The sequence below is a fragment of the Euphorbia lathyris genome, chromosome 1 (genome assembly GCF_963576675.1).
Source record: "Euphorbia lathyris chromosome 1, ddEupLath1.1, whole genome shotgun sequence".
NCBI lineage: Eukaryota > Viridiplantae > Streptophyta > Magnoliopsida > Malpighiales > Euphorbiaceae > Euphorbia > Euphorbia lathyris.
The window spans coordinates 52,573,747-52,599,523 of record NC_088910.1 but is presented as its reverse complement, the minus strand read 5'-3'; the positions used below and the strand labels follow the sequence as shown (position 1 = coordinate 52,599,523).

The 25,777-nt window shown below is 34.9% G+C and overlaps 2 protein-coding genes across 3 annotated transcripts; one reads left to right on the top strand and one right to left on the bottom strand.

Moving 5' to 3' along the window:
• The first annotated feature begins 1,791 nt into the window (after positions 1–1,791).
• On the top strand, positions 1,792–4,997 carry LOC136232842 (receptor-like serine/threonine-protein kinase SD1-7). Its single transcript, XM_066022285.1, has 6 exons — positions 1,792–3,244; positions 3,320–3,480; positions 3,560–3,770; positions 4,053–4,290; positions 4,371–4,521; positions 4,611–4,997. The coding sequence occupies exons 1-6, from the start codon at positions 1,855–1,857 to the stop codon at positions 4,908–4,910; spliced, it is 2,451 nt and encodes an 816-aa protein (XP_065878357.1). The 5' UTR covers positions 1,792–1,854; the 3' UTR covers positions 4,911–4,997.
• LOC136232850 (uncharacterized) lies at positions 4,907–10,799 on the bottom strand. Of its 2 annotated transcripts, XM_066022304.1 has the most exons (10): positions 10,648–10,771; positions 10,434–10,560; positions 9,350–9,487; positions 8,905–8,964; positions 7,980–8,082; positions 7,228–7,822; positions 6,397–6,532; positions 6,117–6,284; positions 5,928–6,036; positions 5,297–5,592 (listed from the first exon to the last, which is right to left on the bottom strand). In XM_066022304.1, the coding sequence occupies exons 3-9, from the start codon at positions 9,419–9,421 to the stop codon at positions 5,980–5,982; spliced, it is 1,191 nt and encodes a 396-aa protein (XP_065878376.1). In that variant the 5' UTR covers positions 9,422–9,487; positions 10,434–10,560; positions 10,648–10,771; the 3' UTR covers positions 5,297–5,592; positions 5,928–5,979. The 2 variants fall into 2 exon arrangements, with proteins under 2 accessions (XP_065878369.1, XP_065878376.1); XM_066022297.1 differs by lacking the exon at positions 10,434–10,560 and having other exon boundaries at positions 4,907–5,592; positions 10,648–10,799.
• Positions 10,800–25,777: the final 14,978 nt, after the last annotated feature.

Sequence of the window (25,777 nt, the reverse complement as noted above, 5' to 3'; positions counted from 1 at the left end):
GTCGGATAATAATGTCGGGGATCCAATAGAGGACTCATTGGATCAACCTTAAGGGTTTGTTTGGATGGAGGTGAATTAAAGTAAGGTAAAGTAAGTGTATGGAGATTACCTTGTTTGTTTTGAGAGTAAATTGAAGAGTAAGGTAGGTGATGGTAGGTGAGGGTAAATATTCCCTCATTTTCTTTACACCCCAATTTGAAGGGAAATGAGGGTTAAGTATTTTCAGTTGACAAAATTACCCTTATTTTTGTCCCATTATATCCAAATCCGCGCCCAATTTATACTTTCAGGATTTGAAGCTAATTATTTTATAACCAATTTACTCCTCACTGCCAATATCAGTATAGTCTGATATTTTTTAATATAACTCTTTCAAACAATTTATCCACCCCCATTTTTGTTTTTATTATTTAAACTATCAGTATGTTGAATATTTTTTTTTGTATTTCCTATGCAAACATTACATAATTTAATTCATATGGTTTATTCAATTTGATAGAGTGGAGGCATCAAAATTTCTATGGCATACAAGACTGCAAAACTTGTAAATAAAAGAGACAATACTTGTAAAACCGAATCAGGCTTTGGGAGAAAATAATAATTTATTTTATTTAGTTTAAAAGAGTAAGGATATAAGCGTAATTTTATATATTACCTTACCTTACTTTACCTTCAAACCAAACACAATTACATTATTTAACCATCACTTACCTTACCTTCCATCCAAACACAACAAATTATTTTATAAACTTCACTTACCTTACCTTACTCTACCTTACTTTAATTAATCTCCATCCAAACAAACCCTAACATGAGGATCATGAGGTTAATAGGGAATATGACTTGCTTCGGAACTAGTGCAAGTGGGAGATTGTTGGCGTATGCCATAGTCTTAAGACATTATAATGTTAACCATGCCCTAATTATAAGGCAATTATATGTAATGATGATTTACTTATGCGAATCAATCATACAGAGTATCCAAGATTAATGATTTGCTCATATTTGACTGGTTGAGGACATGGGAGCGTGAAACTATGAAATAATAAGATATTAATCTGAAATGTCCTTGATCTGTTGGGTAATGAGCTAAAGATTAGTACGTGTCTTGGTTGTGATCATGTTTCACTAGTCACAAGCATTGGATGTAAGACTAGGGGCAATATGAGCTTACAAAATGGTCTCCCCTCGCATTTTATGGGTTTCCTTCTTAAATTTGCTTCTCATTTTATGATTTAGCTTCGCATTTTATGGTTTTCCTTTTTAATTTTACTTCGCATTTTATGATTTTGCTTCTTATTTTACAATTGAAACCATTCATTTTAGCTTCTCATAAGGTGGGGGGAATTTACAGGATTTGTCCAAAATTATGAATGCTTAAAAGAAAAACAAAAACAAAAGGGCCAAGTTCTTAACTTTTGAGACAGAAGACATTAAATTTTTCTTTAAACCAGTCCATATGCTACCATCACATGATTTTAAAGATGAAACTTGCATTGATTCTTGAAAGTAATTTGGCAAAAGATGGATTGAATAAGATGAGAGGTTTGTGAGAATACTTTTGGAAAAATGTAGTGGAAGAGTGTATTTTGATAGCATATATCTAAATGAGTCTAAAAATGTAAATAGACATCTCTATTGGGTCAATTTTGTAAATTTCCATTTAATTAATACATAACACATTTTGAAAGTTCAAAATTAAATTTAATCAACACATTGCAGAGTTGAATATTCCCCTTTTCCGTGTTGTTTTTTTCTTTATAATTTTCATTTCTTCTGGTTGACTCGGACAATGAAATTCTGCATCATTTTATTATGTAGTTGAGTTGCCAAAAACTATTAATTTGTGGAGGCATGGATGACAAGTCCAATCCATGGTTCCTGATTTATGTTCTCTTCACATGCTTCTTTCTTCATTCTTATTTATGTGTTGGTTTTGGTACTATCTCTGCAAACCAGTCTCTCTCCGGTGACCAAACCATTTCCTCCGAGCATGGCAAATTCATCCTCGGGTTCTTCAACCCAGGTAACTCCTCAAACTACTATATAGGCATTTGGTACAATTCAGTATCCCAAGCAGTTGTTTGGGTAGCAAATAGGGAGACACCAGTCTCTGATAAATACTCTTCAACTTTAGCAATATCTGATGGTAATTTAGTTCTCCTCAACGACAAGGATGTACTCGTTTGGTCGACGAATTTGAGCTCTTCAGGTTATGTGGAAGCACTACTTCTTGATGATGGAAATCTTGTTTTAAGAGATGAAACTATTTCATCAGAACCTGTATGGCAGAGTTTTGATTATCCAACTAATACTTGGCTCCCTGGTAGTAAGATTGGATACAATAAAATCACCAAAAAGGCGACACGACTTAGTTCATGGAAGAACAGAGAAGATCCTGCACCAGGACTCTTCTCTCTTGAGCAAGACATGAGCGGAAACAGCCAGTTCTATATCTTGCTGAATAGATCCCAAATTATATGGAACAGTGGAAATTGGAATGGACAGTTTTTCAGTTTAATTCCTGAAATGACATTGAACTATATCTATAACTTCAGTTACATTGACAACGAAAACGAGAGCTATTTTTCCTATTCAGTCTACAATAGCACTAGCATATCTCGGTTAATGATAGATGTTGGAGGGCAGACTCAACAAATGACATGGTTAGATTCAGAAAAGCAATGGGCTTTGCTTTGGTCTCAGCCAAGGTCTGAATGTGTATACTGCGGGGGATTTGGGATCTGCGTCGATCAAGCTCAACTTTCCTGTGAATGTTTGTCAGGTTTTCATCCCAAGTCAGTGAATGAGTGGAATTCCCAGGTTTATGCTGATGGGTGTGTGAGGAAAACAAGTTTGCAGTGCAGCAGTTCTAGTCAAAGTAATGGGAAGACTGATGCATTTTCAAAGATTGGAAACGTGGTATTGCCCAAAGCTCCATTAAAACAGCCAGTTTCGGAGTTTCAGGAATGTGAATCAACTTGCTTGGAGGACTGTTCTTGTACAGCTTTTGCTATTTATAAGAATGGCAGTTGTTCAATTTGGCATGGAGATCTCTTGTTCCTAAGACAACTTCCACCTGATGATGCTAATGGAGAAGCTCTCTATATCAGGCTTGCAGCTTCCGAGTTCTCAGGTTCTAATACTAAAACAACTTTGATCGGGGTAACTGCTGGTTCGGTAGCTATGCTACTTCTCGTTGGCCTTGTTCTGTTTGTAATATTGAAGAGGAGGAGAAAAAAAGGTACTGTCAACACAAATTACTTCCATGCTTTCATAGTTTTCCATCTAGGTTTGCTCTAAAAGTTACAGTAAACAGATACAAGAAGAACCTCTGAGATCAACTACCGTAAAGCAGCTAGAGACGAAGAAAAAAATACAAAGTTAGTTTTATTCAGCTTTAAAAGTATATTAGCAGCAACAAATAATTTTTCTGAAGCAAATAAACTGGGAGAGGGTGGTTTTGGCCCTGTCTATAAGGTATTCCTTCTTAGTGCAAATCTTCCAATTGCTTTGTTTCCTAGTCTTAATTGATGTGCATTTGGTACTACTATTGTAGGGAACCTTACCAGGTGATGTAGAAGTAGCCATAAAGAGGCTTTCCAAGAAATCTGGACAAGGGATTGAAGAATTCATGAATGAGTTGAAACTTATTGCCAATCTCCAACATAAATATCTCGTCAGGCTTTTGGGTAGCTGTGTGGAAAGGGAGGAAAAGATGTTGATATATGAATACATGCCTAACAGAAGTTTGGACATATTTCTTTTTGGTAAAATTTCTAATCCTCAACGTTTTGGTATGAAATGTGCATCCCTTTTGAGTAGGTACAAGTCTAAATTTTATAAGATTTGGTTCTTCTGATTTTGATTTGCTTCAGTAAGCATTGTATTTAGTTGCTTGAAAAGTAAAAGGTTCAGCACGAATTAGCCATTTCCAAACTGAACTAAGCAATTCAAACATAATAGTCAATCAATTGAAGCCACGGAGAACATTTTCAAAAGAAAATAGCTAGAAAACTTGCTTAAAGTTTGCTAATGGTGTTATTTATCAGATCAATCAAAAAAGGCAAGGCTAGCTTGGGATAGACGATTCAAGATTATTGAAGGCGTAGCTCAAGGACTACTATATATGCACAAGTTCTCTAGATTGAAAGTCATACACAGGGACCTTAAGGCTAGTAATGTTTTGTTGGATGAAGATTTAAGTCCCAAGATTTCAGACTTTGGCATGGCCAGGATTTTCGGCATCCATCAAACAGAAGCAAATACCAACCGCGTTATGGGAACTTAGTAAATCTCAATCTTTTCATGCATTCAAAACTTACACCTTCACTACTTATGGTCAATTAAGTATTATGCTATTGTTGCAGTGGCTACATGTCTCCTGAGTATGCATTTTCTGGGCAATTTTCAGAGAAATCAGATGTATTTAGCTTTGGTGTGTTATTGTTGGAGATAGTGACTGGAAAAAGGAACACAAGCTTCCATCGAAGCGGACTTTCTCTAACCCTTCTTAGTTGGGTAAGTCTAATACGTGACACTCTCTATCAATCTCTCTAGACCAATTATAATCAGAATGCAACTCACAACTCAAACTTAATAATGTTCAGGTATGGGAGCTATGGAAAGAAGGAAAGCAAGCAGACCTGATAGACGCATCGGTTAAGGAAACTTGCTGTCTTAAGGAAACTGTGAACTGCATTTCTGTGGGGTTGCTTTGTGTTCAGGAAGATCCAATTGATCGGCCAACAATGTCTTTGGTGGTTACGATGCTGACTGCTGATACTCAAACACTTCCATCACCTAAGCAACCAGCTTTTCACTCTGTCAGAGCTGTTGATTCTTCTCCTCAAAGACCTAATGAATGTTCCAACAGTGAACTCACAATCAGCTTGCCAGTAGGTCGATAGATCCTCATATTTTTAAAAGACATTTATACATGACAATCAATGTGATTATATCCTCCAAATGCGGCTCAACTTTTTTCTTTTTTTCAAGACTCGGACTATTAGAACACCATCGTTATTATTACAATCATCCTCATCACAAAATGTAAACATCAAACTTTTTTTTATCTCTCAAGTCCATTCCACAACATATATAACAGTACTATCTCAACACAGTTTGAAATATACAGATAAATTAACTTTGCTTCCATCTGATAATCAAACCTCTACAAACAACCAAATGTTATACAATAAGATCTACAGACGATTCGACTAGCTACGATATACACTCAGATTTTAACTTCAACTCTTCACCCATATTCTATAGAATTGTCCTTTTGCATGTACTGTTTTCTAACTTCATACATTCTCCACAATAGCTTAACACCATAAACACAGTAATCAAGAGCATTCACCAGACCAACATATATATCCAGAGCCGCATACAGCTGCAGCATAAATGTTGAATCATAAACAAAACTTGAGGTCATTATTTTGGGTTGTATATGCTCTACGAGAGTACGGTTCTCAGTATATACATCCTACTTCCTGATATTGGCTCCCCAAGAATAGAAACTCCCCGCTCAAAAAAGCAGGCAGAGCGCAGCTAGAATCCTTGATCTGCCATGCAGCTGAAGATTTCGACCTACGAGATTTAATTCACAAAGTTAGACTTCCAGCTAGCATAGTGAAGCTTTTATACAAGAAATATCTAACAGTGAGCTAATTTGACCATTCTGATTTCAGTCAGCTTTGTGAATCTAGCTGCCCATGGGAACACTAAAACCTCTAGAAGAAATTTGCCTCTATGCTAACCATATGAATAGCAAGTAGCACCAACATAATAAGATGTTGAGTTGAGAATATGCAAGCCAACAACAGCACAACAATATCTTCGGAATAGGGAAATAAATTCGCATTTAAACAAAAGAGGAAGAATACGGTGGAGCAAAAAAGGAACAGAAAAAGAAAGATACAAACCTCAAGCGCAATTCCTAAGTATTGGACTCCAAGTTTTAGATGCAGCCAGTACCTACACATCGTGGACATGCCTGACAGCAAAAAATGCTTCCTCTGTTCTCTTTTGAACCTTTTTCACAAAGATAATATTTCAGAATTCAAGTGGTCCTCATGAAGCAACAAGAGGACTGCAGATAAATAGATCATTACCTGTGCTTCCAATTCAGCTATCCTCTGCAATGATGCCTGTTCAACGCAAGCACGACGCTTGCACTCTTCTTCAAGCAAACTTGTCATTTGGTATCTTAGCTCGGCCATTTCTTGTGTTAAGTCCTCGGCTTCTTCCTTTGCCTTCAACTTCTCCTTTCTCAAGTCTTCCTATAATAGTTCATATGTTTACATCAATACGCTATGAGAAGCCACTAAAATTCGATTCTAACATGATCAGAACCAAACATGGTAAAATCATGCTTCAGATTAATTTATTAACCTTAAGTTGCTTTAAAAGAACTTCATATTCGCTTATCTGGTCTGACATCCTCTCCATCTGCTTTCTGAAGTTTGATCCTGGTCCTAATAATATCGACAGCTTTGAAAAGAATTCACCAAGTATCTCTCCACAAGCACTTCAGAAATATCATGAGATTATCACAAGTTAAAATGAATGCGATTCTTCTAAAGAAGACCATAACAAACCCTTAAAAGAAGTTACAATTTGCCAGAAAGAAAGAAAAAAAAAACCCATTTCATCTCTGGGATTATGTCCTTTTGTTTTTAAATGGTATCAGCCTTTTAACCAAGCAATTTTAGACAGCCACCATTACATTTTGGTCTTATTCATTAATTCTTTCAACATTTTCTCCTATAAACGCATCAAACTTTCAATCTAACACATACCAAAGAATCCAACTAGAAAAGGAACCTTATTAGTTTGGTACCAACCCATCTCTTATGAATGCCATTAAATTTCAAGTCAATCCAAAATTCTAAGCATAACTTACCAGCTTCTTATTAATAATAATATTTAATATTGCTTCATAAATTATTACAATTTTTACAATCCATTAGTCAAATACAATTACTGAACCATTAGCATGATTAAACCACTAGTGTTTTGCTGTTAAAATTTTGTGCTACAACATATTAAACAAGTGCAAAGTGGATAGTGCAATACAAAATACACATTTGATAGCACATGCCACCCATGAGCCAAAAGAAAAAAATAGAAGCTTCCTTTTCACACTTATCACACAAAGTATATATTTGAATAATCACTAGGGGCCTTTAGTTAAATTTCACAGAATAACAAGCTGCAACTTACCTTGCTTTTTTAGGTAGAATTCTGCTCTCCAGGTCACTTGAGCATGGCTTAAAATTAAGCTTCTGTTCGTCCTTGCTTTCCATCCATTCATGTATCTTTTGAAGAAAGTGTCTACCATTCACTTCAGATGCAACAAGCTTCTCCCTTAGTTCTTTGTTCTCCTTTTCTAAGCATTTTATGATTCTGTCTGCATCACGTACACGAATCTCCTGTTCTTCAATTAACCCATCCATCCTTTCCTTTTCTAGAATTGTATCTTGCTGATTCTTGTTTGCTTCACAGCATGCTTGCTCCAATGCCATTATATCAAGCTTCATACTCTCAACCTCACATTGTGAATCTAGTGTTAATGAAGAAATAGATTCCTCCAGTTTCTCTATGGATAAAATTGATTTCAGCAGTTCTACTTCTTTGCTTTCTAATTCCTTTGTCAACAAAAGGCACTCTGAATCAGACTTCCTGAGTTCCTCCTGTAGCTGACCAATCTTCATATCTAAATAATCCATATCCGAAAGCTTTAACTCAAGCTCATGTACATGCTCCTCCAAGCTGTGAACCTTTTCATTCCTTGCATTAAGTTGATCTTGCAGATAATCTGTGAGAGATGTGATGATTTACTTGATTCAGATTAAAGAATCACAACTTATTTGAAAAGAGCGAAGAAAGAAGTCAATCTTTTCCATGAAGCAAAATAAATTAACACAGAACCTACATAACAAGTTAATGAGTATAACAAAAGTAAGAATTGCCACCTATCTCTTGAGAGCAGTTCAATAGCTCTGTTTCCAACTTCTGAATATGCTTTATGTCCTCAGAACGGGCTTCTGATAATGATTTCACATGTAGTTCTAGCCTCTGAATCAAATAAGTTCTTGCAATTAGACAATATTTCTTTTTCACGATGACAATAGTTTTTCTCTTATACATAACATAACTACGATCTCCTTACGGAAAAAAATCAGCATACAACTTAAACAAATTTTGTATTTATTTTTAATGACCAAGCAGCAAGAAATGAACATAGACCTCCATTAGAGCAAGAATGTGAATTGGTTGAGACCAGATAATTATTCTCATTTTTCTCCTCTTCTAAGGGAGAGGAAATGAAGTTTCAATAAAAAAATATTATAAAAAGAAATGCTATTAGCTACTGATAAACATGAAAAAGATCAAGTTCATTATAAGTTATAATACTTATGCACTTGGAGAAGTCAATAGATAGCTATGACATAAATTATTTCTTATGCATAGAGTTGGAAATATGTTCAAACATCACAAGCTATTGTCAACTTACAATAAATTCTCTCTTCTAAAAGCAATATGAGAGGGGAAAATAAGCTTCATGATGTAATCATAAAATAAGCAAATGAAACATTTTCAAAAAGCAGTTATAGCTACTAAGACAACAAAAATATTGAATCTCCCTCATTTTGACGTTTGGAAAAGCAAATTCAACTATACTTAACTAAGTTATCAGGAAAGATGATATTGATAGGGAAACAGGAATTTCCTATCACACCAGAAACATGGAAAAGTAATATTTTGTGCTTTCTCAACACAACTTAATTTCACATTAGGAAATTTGATGAGCACCTGACCAAGTGCAAGTAAACTATTGTCTGATGTGTGATATACATGAAAGAAATATCACTATAACTTGAAAATGAGGGTTATTACCCTTATTAGTTCAAAGCTCTGGGACTGAGATTCCCTCAACATGTCTTTTTCTTTCCGTAGCTGTGGACAAGTGAAATTAAGTAACTTGAAATTAAACATCAGGAGAAAAATCAAAGAAATGATAGACATGGAAAAACAACAATAATTAATGGGAAGAAAAAAAAAAGTTCAATTGAACATGTAAAGTTAAAAATATAGTACAAATATTGATAACCTCATTTACAATAGTTGAATAGTACCATTAAAATGCTTGCTTGCTTACTTTTCTTTTTGTTTTTTTTTTTAATACCCGTTTCTCAAGCTTTATTAACAAGTAATGATGCCAAGTTCCAGGAAAGGAATAAATATTTGGCACATACACAAAACAATTAAACAAACACCGCTGAAGGCCACATGGGATTTATGAGACCTTATTTTCTAAGAGAATAAAGTGCATGAAGTACACCTCTTTGCATCTAGTTCCAATCTGCATAAGTTCATCTACATCATAACTGCAGTCACTGGAGCTACTCGTCATCTAAGGACAAAAGCCTCAAAGCAAAAAATGAAAAGATATCAATCTTGCTCAGTAAATCTAGAGGACCTACAGACCAAAAAGGAAAATAAATATCAGAACATGTGACATGAAATTAACAACCAATAAGTATGACTACAAGGATTGAGCAGAAAAAAATCAAATGCTCATCTATAATATTCTCCAAAGCATAAGAAAACGACCCTGCCATTTTTGCTAGATACAGATACAACCTTCGAAAGAAACAGAACCTAGGACTATAATTTTGATTTTGATTGCAGCAAACGTCAATATGGAGCAATGTTAATAATCACTAAGCATTTAATAAGAAAGGATTATGCATATTCATTTGAGGCATCTCTGTAGCTCCATTGCTTCCAATATATGGAAAATGTATCTAAGCCTTTGTTTGGGAGAGGGTTAATGGAAGTAAATGGGAGTAATGAAAGGTTAAATATTAAGTTAACCTTGTTTGGAAGTTGTTTTTTGAGAGTAAATGAAGGTTAATGGGGTTAAATGTTTACTTCCTCTAACCTCCAAACTCTAACCTCCAAATTTTTTGTCTCCCCAAAGTAAATTTAACCTTCCTTTCCCTCCATATTTAAACTCCCAAACGAAGTTAAATATTTAACCTCATTTACATCCTATTTACATCATATAAACTTCCAAACAAGGTTAATTTTTAACTTTCCTTTCCATCACTTCTCTTACCTTTCCATTACCTCCTTTAACTCTCATCTCCGTTAACCTCCAAACTCCCAAACAAAGGCTAACATTTCAGGAATATAGTATATATCATAAAGTAAGAAGCTCAACAATCTTACTCCTAATGCTTAAGAAACAAATTTACACATAAAAAGGAGGGGTTTAAACTATACCAAACACCCGTAGGAAAACATGCCTAGGATCATGGAAAACCCCGATTTCCAAACTATTAATCATACGTGATATACACAAAAAGAAGCAATGATATGACATACAAAAAGGCAACTTTAGAGGACAGTATTAATATTACCAGCAGCAAACTGATTCTACGTTCAACTACGATCCTAAAGTAAGAGTTTTCTATCTCATAGAAAAACATTGCTGCATCAAACTGATTCAATGTTCAACTACAATCATAAACTAATTCTCCATCTCTACTGCGAATTCAGATAAACCTCCATTAGCAGCGTATTCTTCGAGGAAAAGGAAAAAATGACAATCAAATAGAGATTTCAAAGACTAACCTAGTGAAATGAGAATAGGAGCTGCGGTAAATCCAATGTTTCTTACAAGAATGCAGATTCTCACTTCTCAATTGCCAGTTTAGAGTCTGCAGTTTTTCAATTGCAAGCGTGGAGTTTGCTGGCAACGGGTTCGGATACGACCCATATATTAATGGGCTTCCTTATTAAGCATCAATGTTCGTATCTATACTATCAAAATTAAAAAGATTTAATTAATTAATAATAACAGAATCACAGCTAAAAAATCATTTATGTATATTAGTTTATTAATTAAAGTAATAAAAAAAAGTAAGAGTTATAGAAACATTAAAAACACAAGGCGGAAATCAAAAGTTACAAATAAATCTATATATAAAGCACGATAAATAGTATTCTACATTTATATTCATTAATCACCGAAAACCAAAATTCTTATCAACCTTTAAATTTGATGGTGTGTTATTTTTTTTCATAATCTTATAATATAGTTTTATAATTTTGTTCTTATTTTAAATAATATAATATCATAATTTTGTTCTTATTTCATTAAGAGATTCAGATCTATTTAGAAACGAGTTCCGTTGATAAATTATTTAATCGCATTTTCTTCAAGAATTTGGAAAATTCAAATTTTGATATCTCCAATTGAACAAATCTGATAGAAATATAAGATGTATAGATAACTAAAATCGAAAAACGCAAAGGTATCAAAAATTATAGAAAATTCTTATGTTTTTTAAGGCAATTATTATTTTCATATGTAGTAGTTATTTTGTTCTCAATTGTGTTGTTGCTTTATTTTTATAAAACAATAGTTGTTATAGTTCCATTTTTAAAAATGAATTTCTTTTCTGCCGTTACCCAGGTACCATACCTCTCGCTGTCTTATCTATGCTTTGTTTTTTTATTTGTTTTTTTTTTCAAAATGACTAAAATAAAAAATTTGTACGTTTGCATTCTTTTTTAGTATATATTGTTAGGTGTAATCGTTTCGATTGTTAGCTCTAACTTAAATTTAGATTTTTTGCTTTATATGAACTCAACTGTTAGGTTTCATTGAAGTTAGATTAATTTTTCAAATTCAGAACCTTGTGAAGTGCACTAATTTTTTTTTTTAATTTGGATTTATCTAACTGATAGTGGTTCATTGAAGTTGGAGACATATTGAAAAAAATAATTAAAGATGTATTGAAACATTATATTTACAATTAAGTTTATTTGGATTATAAATTATGTTATATCAACAAAAAGTTAAGTTTTTTTTGCCACTCCTCTAGACAAAGAGATTGTAAGCGTCCAATTATTCTTGAAGAATTTGGATTACACTAGATATGAACTCAAAATGAAGGTAAATAAAAATAAACTTTAATGCTCAAAATCTGAAAATTTACATTAATTATAGAATATTGAAACAATTATTTTTGTAACACATGTCTATATAGTTAGTAACCATTATATTGTGGTTTGTACAAAATTGTTAATATTTCAAGAGCTTTTAACAGATGAAAATGAAACATGATCATAGGACAAGTTGTTAGAAAATATTAATTAAAAATGTTATAATTTAAATCTCTTCAATTTCTAAAAATGTTGAGCATAACGAGTCTAGTTAATAGAATTACTTTCGCATATTAATTATAAACGTTTTTTTACTGGGTGGTTATAATTGCGATTTAATTCTATTTAACTAAAATTATTTTGTGTTAATACTTCATTACGAAAAAATAATTTTTTTAATTAAAGGGAAAAAAATGTTTCCACTCTCCATTTTATATTAAGCATTACTACTAACTTATCTAGATTACACTGAATTTATTTCTTCGATACCACAAGCCCTAGGAACTTCACAAATCGAATTCCAAAGATGCATTTTTCAAGGTTAAGTTTCATACGACATTGCCAAAAGATTGGGAAAGTGATTTTAAGATCTTTTAGATGACTCACTACTTGAGAAATTATGACAACCATATCATCAACATAAACTTGCATGGTTTTACCAATATGACCTACATTTTATTGATAAGGAGTTGATATATCGCTCTAACATTTTTAAGATCAAAAGGCATCACGGTGTAACAAAATATACCTTCGAGCGTAACAAATGGTATTTTTTCTTCATCAACTAGATCCATGGGTATTTGATGATACCCATAAATGCAATACAAGATAGAAGGAAGTTGATGTCTTACTATTTGTTCAACTAATGGATCAATATTAGGCAGGCAATAACAATTTTTAAGGAATGCTTTATTAAGACCAACAAAATCTAGACACGTGATAACTATTTATAGAATTTTTTCAAGGACTACATTGACCAACAACTATACGTAGTAGACTTTATTAATAAATTTAGCTTTCAAAAGCTTTAAATTTTATAATTGGATCGTCTCTTTCTCACCTCTTGTATGAGTATGATTTTTTCACTTAATAGGATCTTGATTTGGATTAATATTCAATCAATGAGTCACATGTTCAGTTGAACCACCCTTTACATTTGAAGGACTCCAAGCAAATAAATATACGTATTGAGCCCAAACATATTTAATTGAAACATTTAGAGACTCAAAAAGTTGAGTTTCGAGCTTGAGATTGTGATCGTTTATTAGCTGAAAAGTAGTGATGGCCTCGAGAGGCTGTGGTGTGTAGCCTCGCATATCATTATGTGCTTTTGAGGTATTAATAACAATATATTTCTTAGGGCTTATTGTGGCCTAACAAGTTTTTCGAGTCTTTTAATCGTTTCCTGTAGTAATGATCACGTCATCGTTGTATGCGATCGACATTGTGAGCTTACAAGTATTAATAGTTGTATCAATATTCGTGAGAAATAGTCTCCCAGTGATGGAATTATAATCAAACGTTTACACCATTACAAGCTCCACTTATAAGGAATGACATTTCTTACCATCCTCTAAGACAATATCCAAAGTAATCAACCTCATAACTAGAACCTCGATGTTAGATAATCTAACTAGTGAAAATATTCCTTCTAACAATCATCTCTTATTAACATGCATATTTTTCAAGCATTTTCCAAGACAACATGCTCACCGATCTTCCTATATCTACCATGATTCGATGCACCAAAAAGTTATTAATGTACAAAGTTATGACTAAGGCCTCACTGTTAGGAGTTGAAAGAGGTGGTTGAACATAGAAAATCTCCCCTAAAGGTCCTTTTGCTTTTTATTTGGAGCTAATTAACTTTGAAAAAGGATCCTTTGGTGAATAACATATTTATTTCTCCTTAGTGTCGGGGGTATCTTAGCTCATCTGGCTGCTTTTCTTAGTCTTTAGAGTTTCTACATCCTTTGATACAATACCTTTATCGAGGAACTGAACTTAATTAAGAAGTTACTGAACTTCCATGTTAAAATAGTTATATTCACCTATAAAAATGTCCATGATATTTACGAAATTTACAATATTTTTCTTTTTCCATTTAGTCAACATATTTTCAAGGCTATGCTTGAGATTTTCAATTACATTGCCATGAATCCGAGTGGTCTTCGTGATTGGATATTGAGTGTTATTTAAATAATAGATGTATCATGCCTAAAATTTATCTTGTCTATTCTCGTTAGGAGTTGGTTAATGTCATTGCTCTTAGTTTATGGTAGTGAAACATAACATTGTATCGCATGGGATGATACTCATTTCAATCATCAATTTATTTTCCCTTATCTTGCCTAAATGGATCTCTTTAATTCTTGTCTTTCTCCGCTTCAAAATAATATGTTAGTCGCTTACTGTCATCATAACAAACAAAGCTCCGTCTTATAACCATTAAGTCCTCAAAGGATCTAGGAGGATCAATATAATTTTTTTTTTGTCAAAAAGGCTCACATATAGTACCCTTCGCCAAGGCATTAGTGGCTACATCCAAATTCATGGACTTGGAAAAAGAGGCCATATGATGGAAACTAGCTTGATAATCGCATAATGGTTCACTTTGACAAACATCATAGAGATCAATACCGACCTTTTGAGATTTAAAAATGTCCATAAAACGAGTTGTAAACAATTTTTTTAGAACAATGAAAAAAAGTAATAGATTATGCTGCTGATCCCTAGTCCCATTCTTGTGCACATCTAACAATGTAGTTGGAAAAAACCTTACACATGACAACATTATCTTTCATTTGAAAAGTCATCATGCTCATGAAAGCATCACAATGCTCTTTTGGATCTTCGACACCTGTGTAGTTAGGTAAGTAAGGTATTTTACAATTAAGAGGAAAATGAGTATTTGTAATTATTTGTGAAAAGTGAGTGTGGAAAGGAATTTGATATCCCACAATTACCATCGATAACATGCTTATCTAAAAAAACACTAGAATAATACTTCCAAGGACTCACACCCTCAAAAGGTTTATCCATGTTATCTTGACAATCAACATGATCTACAAGTGCTTTATTTTTATGTGGACGATCACGACTTTTTCCTTGTATATTTCAATTAGTTGCGCTATGAATGGAACTCTGTGGTTTATGAAAAATGTGCTTTTTATGCATCAGCATGCGTCACCACTCTATCCTTAGTTAAATAATTTCAAACTTGACGTTGTTTTTATTGAATCTGAACATATGCTACAGACAAGTGCTTCTTAGTTTCAAAATACTATGTCTGGGACTCCCAGAGCTTGCTCAAAATTTCTGTTATTGTTGCATTAGAATCTATAGTGGTTTCATTGTCCCCCAAATCATTTTTGAATATGTTTGTAAAGTGTCTAACCCCCTATTAGTATTTGAGGCTCCTCTAACTCGCCATGTCAAAGTGAGATAACTGGTAGGTTGAGATTAGAACTTGGCATTTCCAAAACCACATTAACATGTTCCGTAGTCTCGAGAGTATTGTCATCTATGGCTTGAATAAGGAACTGGAAGGCACAAAAAACTTGCACAATTTATGCTCATTGCGCCAAATAGTCAAAAGGTCATCTTTCGATATTTTGAATTGCGAATGGATCCCTTAGAATTATGGTACCACAGTTAGCAAGTGAGAGGGGATATGCTTAGGGACAAAGAGAGTATAATGTAAATGCCGAGAAAATGATCTTCACTGTAACTTATATGTATGTTTGGGGTAAATTATGAAACAGATTTATGATATTTATTATTATGGAAGCTCTATAGAGAAAGCAAGTCGGAATTTCCTTAAAACATGAGCCCAATGGGCTTTAAAGAGATGAATCCTAAAGTCAATGATTTAGTTGACTTTATATTAAAGTTGACTCAAAGGAGGTAGCAGGCAGCAGCCTTTCCTCTTTACTTGGATCTGAAAAAACCCATAAACTAAAAATAATGAAAAAATGGATAATATAAAAGGAACTCTTAACTTGCCATGTAGAATAAGTTTTTTAAATTAAATATTTATGTCCAAGTAATCTCTATTTTTTTTTTGAATTTTGAGCCAATTTAAATGCATTTCATTAAAAAAACTCAATGTAATAAAATAGCTCATGAAGGGCTTTCTGTATTAAAATAAAATAAAATAAAAACAGCGTGCAAAATCACCATTCTATTCTATGGGCTCACAAGTTAACCACCTTACCAAAGATATTGAAAATAGACATAGCACCCACTATTAATCCTAAGTTATTCCTTAAATTTGGCACATTATTATAGCATGTCATCCATCACAATTTCACTAACATTACCTCTTACTTTTAGGGGAAAAACCTCTTAAACGAATAACATTCTGTTAATCAGATTTTATGTTCAAAAAAACTTTTAGTTATTAAAGTCTTAATGTAATAAAAAAATAAATAATCAAAAGGTTAATCTGTTCGAAATAAAAGATCAAATACTTAATAAATTAAAAAATAGAAAATTCGGTAACGTCATGATACTTTGTACCACAAAGTTTCTCTTGTTCATATTAACAACTACTGTAGGAAGAATGTCTTTATGCACCGCTAATGATTTAATAATTATCTTTGTAGTCCTTGAATGTTTCAGTTTAACACCTAATACATTTGTTACCTTTCTACTTTACCTAAGACTTCAATTATACCCTGAACTTTTAAAAGTTTCAAATGATCTATATTATTGTCCAATTACATTCAATAATCTTATATTTTTCAACAGTATTTGTTGGATGCATAAAATAGATAGGAGACACGTTCCGCCACATGTCGAAAAAGAAAATGCAAATAGATAAATAACTAGAAACTTTTGGAAATTCACATGGTAGTTAAAGTTTTGGGTTATTGAATATAATTGGATAAGAATAGAAACTTATTCATTGCAACTAGGGATGTAAATGAACAGAGCCGCTCATGAGCGGCTCGGTGATCGGTTCGATAAAAGCTCGGCTCGATTTGGCTCGATTTGTAAACGAGACGCTTGTGAACACGATTTACTGGCTCGGTTCGTAAACGAGCCAAGCTTGAGCAGGCCAAAGCTCGGCTCGAAAGCTCACGAGCAGGCTCGATTAGAACATTTATGAACAAATTTTAGTTTTGTAGAAAACTATATAGTTTTGTGTTAGTTCACAAATATCTAAACTTAATATTATTTCATTTGCTATTAGATGAGTTCATTCACAAACATAATAAATGGGTAATAGACGAACTATTTGTAAGCATCTTGTTTATTTATTCACGAACTTTGCTTGTGAGCTTGTTTATGTACACAATTAAAGAGTTATTTGCGAGCAAACTTCACAAATATAATTAACAATTTACTCACAAACAATTCATGGTTAGATAATTTTCTTAATGAACCAAGTCCAAAAGAGGATTTTGGGCTCGGCTCAAGCTCGTTGAGCAAGCCAAAGCTCGGCTCGTTAATTTTATAGCAAGCTCGGCTCGGGCTCGAGCTCGTTAATTTTATAGCGAGCAGAGCTTGAACAGGCTAAAGCTCGGCTCGGCTCGGTTCGATTACAGCCCTAATTGCAACTAGACAAGAATAGAGAGTTATTAAATGGAACCAGGCAAAAATAAGAGGTAATTGAGTGCAATTAGACAAAAATAGTAGATCATTTTAAGGATACAGTTAAAATTTTGAACCGAGAAATTCTACTATGGTCCCGGTCCATTGGACTTTACCAATAGAAACATGACAATTATACACTTTCTTTCCTTACATCAATCATCTCCCGTTGAGTTAGTATGATTCTTTTTTTTTTCATTGGTTGGGTCCATTGCACCCGATCCACCGTAGAAGTCTCATCTATTGGTTAGATAGATCAAAGAGGATCCGGTCAACACAAAGCATTTGTGCAACTTTGCCTAATACACCCCATTCCATCCACTTGAAAAGATAAATATTGCTATATATTCTAAGCACTCAACAAGAATTTATAGTATCATATCTTGTATTTATCTTGCATCCAACAACAATTAAAAAGAAAGAGTTGAAATTATGGTTGGATTAGGATTGAGATTGGTGTTGAAGCCAAAGCTTTATTAGTAATCTTTGTTTGATGTTGCTGAACTAATCAACAACAACCAGCTAGGTATAACAAACTAATTAGTGGTCCCCAAACTAAGTAGTGAGCTTTCTCTCTACTACTTAATAAGCACTACTCTACTTCTACTTGATTAACTCACTAATACAAGATGGGTTGTCGTGTTTTATGGTAGGTGACTAAACAACCACCTTTGTGCTCACATGCTATCCTTGTGTACATTATCATATTTTTTTAAAACCCCCCCTTTTATCTTCTCATGACTTCATTCACCTCCCCCCCCACTCCCCCATTTTTCAACCCCTCACTCATTTCTCTTTTATCCCAACAAACCACAACTTTGAAATTTTATAATCGGACCGACAGAATCTCGAAGATTACTCAGAAATTAATCAGATTTGTATTTTTAAAACTCAAATTCAACAATGACAATATTATTGTGGATGTTACAATACATAATAGTGCAAAATGAAATTGAAAATGTACTGAGTATAAATGTTTGTGAATTTGCAAGTATGGAAATACAAGTGATACAAAAAAGAGTTGTAGTTCCTGAATCTGTAAAAGAATGAATGAATCTGTACACTCTTGAATGGTAGTATTATCTTTTATTATGAGAAACAAAGACAGGATGAAGGAAAAGAAAGAAAAACTCAGTTAGAGATCAAACCTACTAAAGATTCATGCTTATGGGTGCTTGAAATCCACCATTGATTAAAACCCATAAGGCCATTGTTGTTGTCTTCTTCAGCAGGAGCAGGAAGATTCAGATCCAGGAAGTCTCTAATCGGTGGAGGAATTGCTAAATTCTGATTGTTTTTAGCCTCAATTAAGTGAGACCTTTTATGTCCTCCCAATGCTTGTCCTGAGGGGAAAACTTTGAAGCAAATTGGGCATCCATGTCCTTTGTTCTTGAGCTTATTAGTTTCATCTAATTGTACAGTTTCAATGCTGTTTTCACTTGTTGAAGCATAGCATCCTTTGTTCTTTTTGTGGCTAGCTTTATGTCCGCCTAGAGCTTGGTACGAGTGGAAGATTTTGTTGCAAGTTGTACACTCAAATCTAGTATCAATTAGCTTTCTTTTCCCCAATTCAAATCCTGAATTCTTCTTTCTTGAAAACTCAGACACAGAGTGTTCTGTTTTATCAGAAGATTCAGCAACAGAATTCCCACAAACATCTCTAGAAAGCATCATGAGAGATATAGCAACTTCTTCTTGTTCTTGCTCAATTTCAGTAACAGAAGAAGAAGCATGAAAACACAAAGAAGAAGATGAATTGGCAGTATTAGTACCCATAATTTTCCTTGTCCGCCTCTGTGATCTCTTCTTCTTCTTCTTCTGATTGGGAGCAGCAGTTTCATTATCAGATTGTTGGCTATCCATAACACTAGTCCATGAATCATGCTCTTCTTCTTCATCTTCTTCATCTTGTTCTTGTTCTTGTTCATCCATGAGCAATGATTTCTCTTTTTCAGTTGAATGAAACTTCATATGACCAAAGAGAGCTTTCCAGGATTGGAATACTTTGCCACACACTTTGCAGGATTTTTCATGAATTGAAGTATCTTGATCTTGATGATGATCATCTGGAATTCTCCAAGTTTTCTTAGGATTTTCCCTGAGGACATAAGAATTGGAAGTTTCTGCGGTGTTGATGATAAGAGATGGAAGCTTTTTCTTGGTGAGTTTAGTTCCATCTGCTTGAGCTGTAATGTCATTAATCATATGGGACCTCATGTGACCACCTAATGATCTACCACAAGAAAAGCTCTTGCTACAGAATTTGCACACATGCTTCAGTTTATGCTCCTCTTCCATATTGGATTTTCCAATTCCTGCAGGATTGAATTAGATTGAAACAGGGGAAGGCAAGCCAACCCAGATCAGGAAAGAATCAAAGAATGAAAAAGTTGAAATCTTTGTGTCAGATCATGGTGGGGGAAGTGATTGGATATGAGATTTGAGAGCAATAAAAGATCCAGATTTGATAAAAGGAGTAGAAGGGTAGAAGTGAATGTGAAGTAGGGAAAAAGGGTAGTTGAAAAATTCAAGAAAAATAGAAAAAGAAGAAATGGGAAGAGAGTTTAATGATGGGAATGAAGAAGAAGAAGAAGAGAGAAGAGAGAAGTAGTCTGTCTCCACAACAAGTTCACTATAATTAGGAGGAGAAATCCATGCATGGAAGCAAAGATAAAAAAGAGGTAAGAGATGGAGAGAAAGCACGTGTACTCAAATCAAAACCTGGAAAATCCTACGCCAAGTTAAATCCAAGGGCTTACATTTCTCCACTTGAGCTCAATAACCTACTTGCAACTAACTTCCCCACCTCTCCCCTAACTATTCCTTCCTCTCAACCTATGCTTTGCTTTTCTTCCTCTCTCCTACTCACCCACTCAATTCTTCCACCCCCTCTTTTATTGTTTACTTTTTTGTTTTAACATAAATTTATACAATTTTCATCTATTAGTAATTAATTTTAATTGAACTATGAGGATCACAAAAGCGATGACATGAATTCTGCACTCCGATGTTTAAGTAAATAAAAACTTAGAGGAGCAAATTCATGTCACGTAAAGAGAGAGAAAACATAGAGAGCTTATTGGGATTGGAGTGTGGCCTTATATAGTGTTCGATGTCATCATTGTGTTGTGAGACCATAGAGATGATGGACCATCCTCATTGGTTGAGGGTCTCATCTAGGCGACCTATGTTTGTCGATCATTGGCATGGCAGACATGATATCGAGATGTGGATTGTAAGTGATTCCTTATGGTAGGAAGCTAGATGATTGGTCCATGTATGTTGGCATGTTCGATTTACTCTCATAATTAGTTACTTTACTTACGGGTGTTATCAGATGTCTATCCCAAGAAGTAAACCAAAGACCTTTTCAACGCTGAGATTGAAGAAGGGATGTGTACGAGTACAATCTCTATGGCCCAATGGGTTGTGTTCGGTGTGCGTATAATAAAAGCCTTAGTATGATGTTTGATCTTGTTTGAATCCTCGGGGCCAGGTGTTAGCAAGTCTGAAGCCATTGTGACAGGTGTCATGCGGTAACGTTTGTTGTCGTTTGTGGAGGAAATTTTTGAATTTTAGAGTTGGCATCAACGGTAAACGTTGTTGTCGTGTGACCAAGAGGTCACGGGTTCGAGTCTTAGGAGTGGCCTCTTGCCAAATAAATTGGCAGGGGAAGGCTTGCCCTCAGTACACCCTTGTGGTGGGACCCCTCCCCGAACCCTCGCTCAGCGGGGACGCGTAGTGCGATCGGGCCGCCCTTTTTTAGAGTTGGCATCAGGGCAAAACCTCTATGCTTTTACCATCGTTGCCTAGTTTAGACTTAGTATTGACATGTGTCTTCCAAGCGAGTATGCAAATCAAAATTCAAGGATCCTCATTTCTACATGTTCTTCCAGTGGACACGTTGGATAAAAAAGAGAGCCTGATTAAGATGATGCCATATGTCTTTTTATATGTTGGTTCATAAGTTCATGAATGTGAAAAGGGTTTTGGAGTGTGATGAGGTTTAAATGTTAGGCATTTATGGAACACATAATTTTAAATGTTCGTGAGGATTTGGCATGGTTAAATTGTTCAATGACCTTTGATACGAGCAATATGGACAACACTGAGAGGAAGTACATTCATGGAAAAGTTCCTGAAAAGACAAAGTTTGCATCTTTCCAAAGGTCAAACAGCCAAAAATTACAATTCAAGAAGGATTCCTGTCGAACAACTTTGCAGAATGGTAGAACAGCTTATTCAAATCAAATACGGATCTTTTGACGGGTTTCCAGATTTATACGTGAATCTATCGGCAGAGAGAGAGAGAGAAGATATGGATTACATCTGACATCTAATTGTAGAAATGTAATCATTAGTTTTTCATCCTAGGGCTAAGATTTAATCTTATCATATAATGAACAATTGTTTGGCATTTATGCCCTTTTGACCTAGGTTACTTTTTGTGTAAGTATAAATAGTATCTTTTGTTGGTTGGTGAAGGATCTGATCTTTTGCACCGCCATAGTTATTACAGAAGTTAAAGCTCCAACTTTGGATGAGTCTTCCCTTAAAACTGATTAGTTGTTCACTCATAGAAATGAGTGAGTATTCCACTTTGCAGGTCTAGCTAGCTTTGACTAGTCTTGTAAGTACTTTTTCTCTAATTAATGAAGAATATTAATCTTATGAATGGTTGTTAGTAGGATTTTAATGCTTAGATCTAATCAATCTATGTTAAAGCGAGGAGAGATAACATAAGAGTGCTCTTGAATCGTGGAACTACCTATTAGCATGCATGATTATAGATGGAGACATGATTAGTTATGTATCAGGGTTTAGTTATGAAATGCTTTCTAGAACTTAATGCATGAGTAGTAATAATGCAAGGAGACTTGGTTATTTAGTATTTTTAGTATCTTTGGAGTATGGGAGACTGGACTTTAATGACTAGAGAAGAAAGAAACTCGAACCTTGTGCTTTATAACATTCTTGTATGATTAGAACATCTGCATGAGCGAACACTTGTTCTTGACTGTGCTGGACTTGTTCTTTTATCAATCTATATCGAATATCGAATACCTGTTCAACTGCCGTTATTATACATGCTTAAATTTAGTGCAGACACAAACTCCAACTATATGTTTTCTAGCTGTTAAGGTAATATTTCATATAGTTTCCATCTCAACCCATGTGGAAAATGATACTTGGACTTACCCATACTTCATCGGACCTAGTACACTTACTAGCATCACCATTCTACACACTAGCGTCCATAGAAGAGGGTGAGAGAGGTGTGTTAAGTTTTGTTTAACAAATCTCCTTGATACTCTTTCTTTTTGTGTTCGTGCTACATGTGCTATCGACACTTGTCATTCTGTCCTCTATTTGTACCATTCGTTTTCAAAGTAAGTATCTTCTTTCCATCTTCCTACACTATAAAATGGAATCTATACACTATAAGAACTTGAGGACATCCCAAGAGCCCACTCGTGATAATAACCTAGACCCTAAAATGCCGACCCTTTTCAACCACCAATGGTTAGGCATAAGAACTCTAGAATCTAGAACCAACCATCATTGCTAACCCGATAAGATATCGAGGGAGACATTTGTGAAAACTCTAGGTTCCTTGATCATTTGGACTTATTTTTGCCTTAGGAGAGGCATTATGCCTATATGAGAGTTCTAAACGAAACTATGCCAGATGACTGAATCTGTAGCTGGAGTTAGTAATGCATAAAAGTTGCAGACTGAGAATGAGCTATTGCACGCAGGCTGCCAGACGCAGCGTTCCCCTTCCTCCAAACTCCGATGAATAGCAGAAATATGGCTTTGGAGTTGCATCAAAAACTTATGTATGTTTATCTAATTCTCCCCATCTAGGAAGTTGTCCACACAGCTAAATGAGTGGCGCTGGGTATTCGTGGGAAGGCCAAGATGATCTGCAACAGAGGGTTAAAGCCAAAGGTCCGTCCAGAAATTCAGGGAAACCGTACGACCAATCCATTAGAAGCATTACGAGCGCAGTTTGCAGAAAATCATCCAAGATAAAGATCGAACCGACGAATTAATCACATGTAGTTTTGGCAGACCCGATATAGCCAAAAAACGATGTCTAAGAAGAGTAATAACAAAGGAGGATCCTTGGAGAACGACCCAACCTAGTTTCCCGAGCATAGCTTCATTAAACTGGGCAAATTTTTTAACTCTGAGGCCACTGGTATCCAAATGTTTACAACAAATACCACAATGAATCTTAATGAGTTTCCCATTGTCAATGCAACTCGTCCAAAGAAAGTTCCTAATGCATCATTTCAGCAGATTAAGGACGTACAAAGGCCATTTATAAATCATGAAAGAGTGCATAAAAGATCTGGTTAAAGTGAATTTAATCAAAGTTGTTGAAACACATTTCCACAATGATTTTGATTTGACAAAATTGTTAAACCCCTAAGATAAAATACATCAACACATTAAATTTAAATGCTTTGATTTATTTGTTACTAATGTGTTTGTTCAATTGTTGAGTATTTAATTCACAAGTATTGAAAGACATTAAGACCAAGGCCCAAAGCCCATAAAGTTAAGTCAAAGCCCAAGCAAACAGATCCAAGCTTGTGGATCAACTCAGCCGAGCAAGAAGAAGGATCCAGAAGGCTTGCAAATTGCTTCACAACGAAACCACTGAGTTGAACGGACAAAAGACAAGGCAGAAGTTGACTCAACCAACTTGGAGACAAAGCTAATCCAATTAAGGAAAAGTTCAGACGCAACAGAAAGCTGTCGAGGAGACTTTGCCATAAATGGAGAGACAACCTAATGCTTACTGACCAAAAGCATCTGAGCACTGATCAACACAGAAAAGGCAACGTTCTTATTGGCCGAAGACACTGAGCGCTGAGGAGTCAAAGGGACAGCAGAGCCGTTTCCCTCTAACGGTTATTTCAAAATTCGAAATCACTGAAGGCTCGAGTGTCACTATAAATAGGCCCTTCATTTGCTTCATTCGATGCAGATCTTCACCAAGTCGAAACGCTGACCAAATTCCTACTTGAAGTTCTGTGCCAAAGCAAAGCAAAGAAATCTTACACCCATTCTCATTCTGTGTAAAAGATTAGATTTTAGATCATTAAAAGTGTTCTTGTACTTAAAACAAAACCTTTATCAATTCTAAAGATTGTTAGGAGATACTGAGTTGCTCGGTTTTAGCACTTAGTAGTAGAATAGTGTTGAGTATAGGATGTAGAGGAAGGTACTCTGTATACTCGATGACTATTGTAAGAGGTTTGTGCTCTACCTAAAAGAGCTCAGTAGTGGACTAAAGCTCTGAAGGATTCTGGGGACTGGTTGTAAGCAGGAGGCCGAACCAAGATAAAACTGATGAGTAACATTCTCTAAACCTTAACTCCTTACCTGTTATTGCTTTGTATTATGCCTAGTAAAACACTTAACTAATATATATTGAGTTGTGTGATTTGGTGCTGAGCTCAGGAATAGATTGTCTAGTGATATCTCCTGACTCAATGTTAGAAGCAGCCTTGGTCTTTGATTAACTAAAGCTGCCTCTGACCTCACTCAATATAACTGTGCTGAAGAATCTAAAGAGAAAAATCTTTAGTCAAGATTAATACAAGTCAACCTTAAGAGAAAAAAATTAGGAACTAATTCTCACATTCCAAGGGACAAACAAAAGTAAGTTGCCCCGTAAACGAAAGAGAAGTGCCTTTCCAATTACTAAGCGATTAGCAAACGACCTAAGATGATGGGCCCTAGGGGGCACCTTTGAAGAGTGGAACATCGAGGTAAGTAAATGGGGGCACCTCGGTCCGAATATTCACCAAACCTGATAACTGTTGCACACAACGAGAGGAAACATGACAACCGAAGTAAGCCACTACCCTAGTTCACTTGTTGCCCCGTAATCCGCTTATAAAAGTGAAATAGGTCTCGAATAGTTTTCATGTTACTAATGGTTGCCTTACCAAAGAGGAGCATGTCATCTGTATAAAGAAAGTGAGGCGGGAAGATAGTACCTCTAGTGTAGTGCATAGGTCTAAGTAGACCCTCATTTTCCAGCTTGTCAAGCCATCTACTAAAAAAATCTTTAGCAATACCGAATAATATTAGAGAGAGATGATCACCCTGAGAACAACCAAATAGCCCTACGCTTTCCCAGCCACTAAAACCTAAATACGAGAGGACGAAAGGATATCAAGAATCCAATCACGAA